At 46.3% G+C, this 6,552-nt stretch overlaps 1 protein-coding gene across 1 annotated transcript; it reads right to left on the reverse strand.

Moving 5' to 3' along the window:
- Positions 1-569: 569 nt before the first annotated feature.
- Positions 570-2,657, reverse strand: LOC119289852 (cytosolic sulfotransferase 8-like). The gene is made up of 2 exons (XM_037569053.1): positions 2,143-2,657; positions 570-1,255 (listed from the first exon to the last, which is right to left on the reverse strand). The coding sequence occupies exons 1-2, from the start codon at positions 2,655-2,657 to the stop codon at positions 757-759; spliced, it is 1,014 nt and encodes a 337-aa protein (XP_037424950.1). The 3' UTR covers positions 570-756.
- Positions 2,658-6,552: the final 3,895 nt, after the last annotated feature.

A 6,552-nucleotide genomic window follows, 5' to 3' on the forward strand; every position in this document is an offset into this window, starting at 1 on the left:
GCCCACTTCATGTACATGGTCGTATAAATATATTTACCCAATACTAGAAATCAGTAGTGTACATTTATTTATTATTATATATGTCTAGAACCACTAAATGTTTTTGAAGCATGTTCGGTAATCAGATTAAATAAGATACTCGCTCTACTTCAAAAACTATGATTTATAGCTACATCAATAAGATTATTTGTAGTTTATCCAATTATAAATACAATATTTGACTTGGTGCAGATCATTACATGTACTTCATGCCACTAGATCGAATACATGCTAACTGATGATGCTGATAAATCTGAAGAAATCAATTGAACTAATCGAAGATATGTATGTACCTTTTTCTCTCAATCATAATAGTGCCAACTATTACATGTTCCAAATAGTAATATTTCATATGGTTATCCATACAAATTTCACTTCGCAATTCGTAAATATATTTACAATTAAGAACTAGAAATGAAAGTTCAGGTATGATCATTAACATAACTAGCCCGTGCAGATGCACGAGATGTTGACTAGTATAACTAACCAAAATCACACTGCAATGCATACGTAATGATTTAAGATCTGGATAGTTTTGTGCAGCAGGACAACGTAAGAGACTACAATAGTGCAAATAACAAATTATTCATAGTGCAAACAACATAGAAAGCATAACAGTGGAACGCCGCCATTGCGGAAGACAAGAGGCAGCTAGCATATCCTATTGATGCTTTATTTTAAATCGGTAAAATTCACCCATTGACGGAAAAAAAACCATCACAGCAGAGTGAAGCCTGATCCTTTGAACTTCTCCTCGAATATCGCATCTAGACATTTAGCCATCTCAGGTGTCAAATGGTTCACCCAATCTCCCACCAGCCCCTTCCGGAAATAGGAGTCATATGGGAACTTCAAGAACACCCCCTGGGAGCCTTTCTTGTTGGCCTCTAGATTTTTCAGATGCTCCAAGCTACAAAGCTCAACGATCTCTGCAACGACACCGGCCTCTTCCTCTGTGTCGGAAAATGGTCTCCCGAGGAATTGAGCTAGCTTCCTGACTTTGTCAACCGGATCCTGATGCATCTGCTCGTAGGTCAAGAAAAGCACCCTGTTTGGCTCTGCATTGCTTACCCTCCAGTATCCAAGGATGTGATCCCAGACAGGCCCGGCAAAACATGTGCCCTCACACACCGTCTCGAACACCTCTTGGAGTGATATGTCAGGTCGAACACGGTTGGCGAAATGCCACATGGAGACAACCATGTCCTTCTGATCCCTGCAAATCACCGACTGATTAAAAATTCACAGATCTCAAACAAATGGGATGTTTAATAAAATAAATTTCTCTTCAAGATATGTTAATTGGAAGTTTTACTACTAGTATAGTGTAAAACTCAATGTATATTATGCAATCGTAACCTCTGTAACAAAATATAAGAAGTTTTTTGCATTTTAAGTGCAAGCAAAAAATATCTATAAAAAGTTATACAGGGAGAAGCAAACAAATCTTCTAGGGTGGAAATATGCATATTTTTCTAGAAAAAACTTTCCGCTCTATTGGTCAACTATCATGGTAGTACAAAGAGCACCATAAATAATATAAATCGTAGAAAAGGGACGTACATACTACTCCTAATTTGCAAAATACATGACGCCTAGTTAAAAATCCACATAATATATTTTTTGCAATTTTAATTAACAGAAAAAATATTTATTGAGGACTATGCTAATATCTAATTAAGGAGTCATTTATTTGAGTAGAACGGAAGAATGAGTATAAAAGAGATCATGTGGATTACATATTTTTTACAAACGTCCTTTTTCAAATAGAGGTGCACTTTGCAAAATTTTACTTAATCCTCTCCCAGCTTTTAGATGGAGATTCGAGCCATCTCATCACTTCTTGTAAAGTCACGGTCATATATATGACGGGAAAGAAAATTTGAGAACAATATTATTCCTGATATAGAGAGGAAAAAAACACTTCAACTGAGTGGATCTGACAGCCATATGCTAACATGCATCAGAGAAATAACAAGCGATAGCGGATGACGGAAAGACACAACTACCGCTGTTCTTGTTGTTAGTTGTGACCTCCTTGGGTCAGGGCTTGTTGAACCAATCATGTAAACATATGTACTATTGTAACATCGACAAAATTACCTGCATATGTAGACGATTTTGCAGTCGGGGCCACGAGAGATAGACGGCGGCAGCACCGAGAGAGGCATGTGCGTGCACATGAGCCTCGGCGAGGGCAGCTTGTCCAGCACTGCCTCACGGCCGACGGCGAAGAGCCTGTCCACTAGAATCACACAGTCGTGCGGGTTTAGGCGGCGGAGCGGGTGGGCGGGGCTGGCTGGCGGGTACGCAGCACGGGCCATCGTGGCGAATATCAGAGCCTTGAGCCAAGTGGTGCCGCACTTGGGAAAGCTCGCAAGAACCACGTCGCCGGGGCGCGTTGAGAAGCTGCGCTGCATGGATATGATGCCTGGTACCCAGTCCTCCAGCACCCACACGCCCTGATAGCAGCGCAACTTGAGCTTGCTGGCAGGGTTCAACGGCAGGGACGCCACGGCGGCGGCATACTCGGTAGGTGGGCGCACTGGGATGGTGCCGTCGTCGGCGTCCTTGAACGCCACGGGGACCTGGAGAGCAGTCGTTTCGCTGCCAGCCATTTTGCTGATAATACTAGCTACCGGGAGCAAGCCTTTTTATAAACATTGAGCTACACCACACCAAGCTGTTGGGGTCAACCCCGTCTCCCGTGTACACAGGTTGTACATTGGGTGGCCCCGCGTAGGGGGCCATGTGCGTCGCACATGAACGTTTCACACTTCTGTGCCAAGAAAGTCTTGACACACACAAGTATTTGCCGGGATAATTTAAACCGTCCGCATCTGTTGGGACCGCCACAGGGTCAATTTAAAGGGCTCGGTCAAGGGTCATCGAGTGCTCAACCGCAACAGGGCGGGCAGCCATTTCACATTGATGGCCGACTATTTTGCCCTGGATGCACTCTTTACGGATGCGTAAGACTGTCTTTGATCATTTGTACCATGACATCCGGTCCTATGATGACTATTTCATCCTAACGAAGGACACGGTGGGAACGATTAGGTTGTTTGGTTACCAGAAGAGCACTGCCGCATACCGGATGCTTGCAAGGGTTCGACACTCTTACTTATCGAAATGACAATGATTGATCCCCTATACTTGTGGGTCATCAGCCAGCGGTAGTACCGCTTGCACGCAACAAAAACCGCCAATATCATATTTGTGGAGTGGTGGCTTATGCAATTTTAAGAGGTTGTAGATGAGATGGGATTTGGATTGGAGACAAGAAATACTGCAAATGGGAGGGAACACTGCAAGGTCAAAAGACATCCAAAACAAGCGCAAACTTCGCCAACTTCGCTACGGCCGTGCCCCACCGCCACAACCACGAAGTCGGCACGTCCGCGGGCGCAACCGGCAGCGAGGAAGAGTAGTGCATGGTAGGTCGCCGCCGTTGGGGTCCCAAGAAGGCCACCGCTCCTTCCTTCTCATTGAAGCTAAGCTTGGCGGACTGATTATCGCCGGCCAATTAGCCGCTCAGGCTGCAGAGGCAAACCTAGAGACCGCCGAGGCGGAACAGGAGAAGGTGAAGCCAAGAGCCGGAACTTCACTTTGCAGGGCACATAGCAGGACATGGGTAACGGGTGCCGGCCATCATTTAGATTAGTTTTAGAGTAGGATTTAGCTAATAATTATCAAAAATGTAATGAATTTCCTCCGGTTTATATGAAAATCAGCGGTGTACAAGAATTTCATCCGCTTAATGGAAATCCGGCCTGAAAAGTATGTGGATAGCATTGGTTGGCCGGCTCCCGTATCCGTGTCTGTTGACTGATTTCTTGATCCATGAACAGATGTAAAAAAGAATTTGCAGTTCAGCGTTGAAGATACCCTCACAGCCCACAAAGTTGCAAAGTGAAGCTCCGGCGCGCGTTCCACTCTGGCTCCTGCCTCAACTACTACTGCTGTTGAGCAGCATCATGTCACGCATCTTTCTTGAGCCTTCGTTCCAAAAAAGAAAAAAATATTGTGGTTTCATTATTTGCGTGGGTCGTGGTTAGCGCGAGTTGCGTATTTCAGTTCTCTACATCGCTTTCTATTCAGATCCACCTAACAGCATTCATTTCCCCTGTTCAACTTGTGTCCCGAGCTCGAGTATACTACTACTCTATACAGTCAAACCGGATCTTCACCTGATCCCCTCTTCCACTCGTGTCCTTTCTTTTAGCCTCTTCTCAATACGAGATCCATTGAATTGCATTTTGCCCTGGGTGTCCTCATATATGAGGTTTAACCCACTGCCGCCATCCATTAGCGCCTTATTGAGTCTGAATTCGTCCACTATGGGATTAAGGACAAGGGAAGCAGGTGCCCGGATAGTGTGGGACCTCGGCTCGTCTTTCTCATCAAAGGTGATGGGTATGTCTGTCCATGATTCAGTCGCTGCCATGTTGTGAATTTGATAGAGCTCTCGAAGGGCTCTCTTCCTTTGATTTTTTGACGAAAACATCTCATAGATCGTTAGGATCTCGGCGTCGTCATCCAAGGGCGTTGCTGAACATCGGATTGAGGGTGAGCCTCCGAGGATAGTTTCTCCGCTCTTAGCAACTTGCCTAACCACCTAGCAGGCTCGAAGGCTGTGAGTTGGGCTTTTATCTAGTAGGACAGAGTGTATGGGACACGGCTTGTCCAGTAATTCGTCGAGGACCATTCGGGAACCTGTCAGGGATTTCTTCTTTTTCTCGGACAGCTCGTATTTGACTGACCGGTGTGAGTATGTGCGCTTCGTTGGAGCTCTTATGGGTTCCTTGGCATGGATTGACTCTGTTTGCAATTGCTGAGCTTGCTAGGCATCTTCCATGGCGTAGTATTTTGAACGTGATGGTGGGCGAGGGCATTTAGGATGCCTTCGTCTCGGCACCTATGCTAGAAAGTTGATAGAATTTCCTGGCTGCCGCGGTCTGCTATCTTGTTTTTAACATGGAGGAATCTAGTCCAGCATTGCCTGACTATTTCTTCGTGCTGTTGTTTCACGTACATTAGATCTCATATGTCGGGCCACCCGGAGTTGCTTGGAAAGTACTCAACGTGGGGGGTGGGTGGGAATTCTTTTTATCCCAATAGGGTGCGAGTCTGGAGTTTTTGCGGCGGTGTCCTGCGTCTTTGTGGGATCCGACGTGCTGGGCTCAGCGTCCGAAACATCAATTGGGCGATGTATGGACTCGAGATCGAGTGCAGAATCAGCTCGGCGTTGAACTCTCTCCGGGACGGAGATCAGATTCCGAACTAGATGTTGGAACTTTACTATCGGAGGCCAGCACACAATTCGTTCTTGGCATCAGAGGTCACAGGGGGGCGTCTTCAGCCAAGGCTTTGATAGTTGCGACTAAGTGTGCGTTAGGTGGGACGTAGATTTCCCTATCGTCAGGCTTAAGCCCGATCTTGTCGTAAACCGAGGACTGGCCATCGGTTTTGTCCATGGCTCGGACCCGGTCTAGTAACTCATTTAATAGAGAGAGACATGTTGTGTCCATGCTCCGGGAGTGCTCGGGTCGATTCATAGTACTGCCGCTGCAGGCGCGTTTGAGATCGCGTCGCGTCAGTGTCAGGCCGACGCTGGGTCCGGGCCGTCTGGGTGGAGACTGGATCCGTGCTCAAGGCCGGATATGAGGTGGTGGTCGCCTCAACGGTGGGGTTCGCGGGCTCTTTAGGTGAAGCTGAGAACCTTGTCAGAATAAAATCTCCCTGGGAGTCGGCGACGAACTCTAGGTTTCCAAACCTGATCTCCTAGTCGGGGGCGAAGCTGCCGACCTGGCCAAGGCGGCCAGTCAGACCAGCGTGCATCACAATGTTGCCGAACGCGAAAAGTTATCCAGGAACGAAGACATCCCCGTTACAGATGCCATCGTTGTTGAGTAAGCGAGCCATTGATCCTTCGACGGTTCTACAGCGGAACTCTCAATGAAAGCACCAATGTAGGTGTAAAACTGGCAGATCTCGGGTAGGGGGTCCCGAGCTATAGATCTTGGATTGATGGGTAACAATGAACATAGAGACAGTATTTACCTAGGTTCGGGCCCTCTCGAAGAGGTAAAGCCATATGTCCTGCTAGATTGTATTGATGTGTTTGTTCAACGATTACAGAGTTGATCTACCACGAGATCGGATGAACTAAACCCTATCAGAGTTGGATGATGGTTCTAGCCTCTATGGACTAAACCATGTGGTTCATATAGACACCGGGGGTAAGACGTCATGTCCTTGGAGGTTTCCTTCTAGAGCAAGGGGTCGTTCTGTAGTCTGTCTTTCCTTTTGAAAAATCAAGAGCGGCCCACCAGTCCGTCCCACGAGAGACAGGCCGGTAGTCCGAGGACCCCTTAGTCCGGGACACCCTCACCCGTGTCTACTTCTATCATATATTAAAAATCTTAAAAATACCTTACTGTAATTTTACCTTATTTATTTTATTTTGTATTTTTTTTAATCTATCTATCTATCACCATACAATTTAATCTT

Source organism: Triticum dicoccoides, chromosome 4A (assembly GCF_002162155.2).
Source record: "Triticum dicoccoides isolate Atlit2015 ecotype Zavitan chromosome 4A, WEW_v2.0, whole genome shotgun sequence".
NCBI lineage: Eukaryota > Viridiplantae > Streptophyta > Magnoliopsida > Poales > Poaceae > Triticum > Triticum dicoccoides.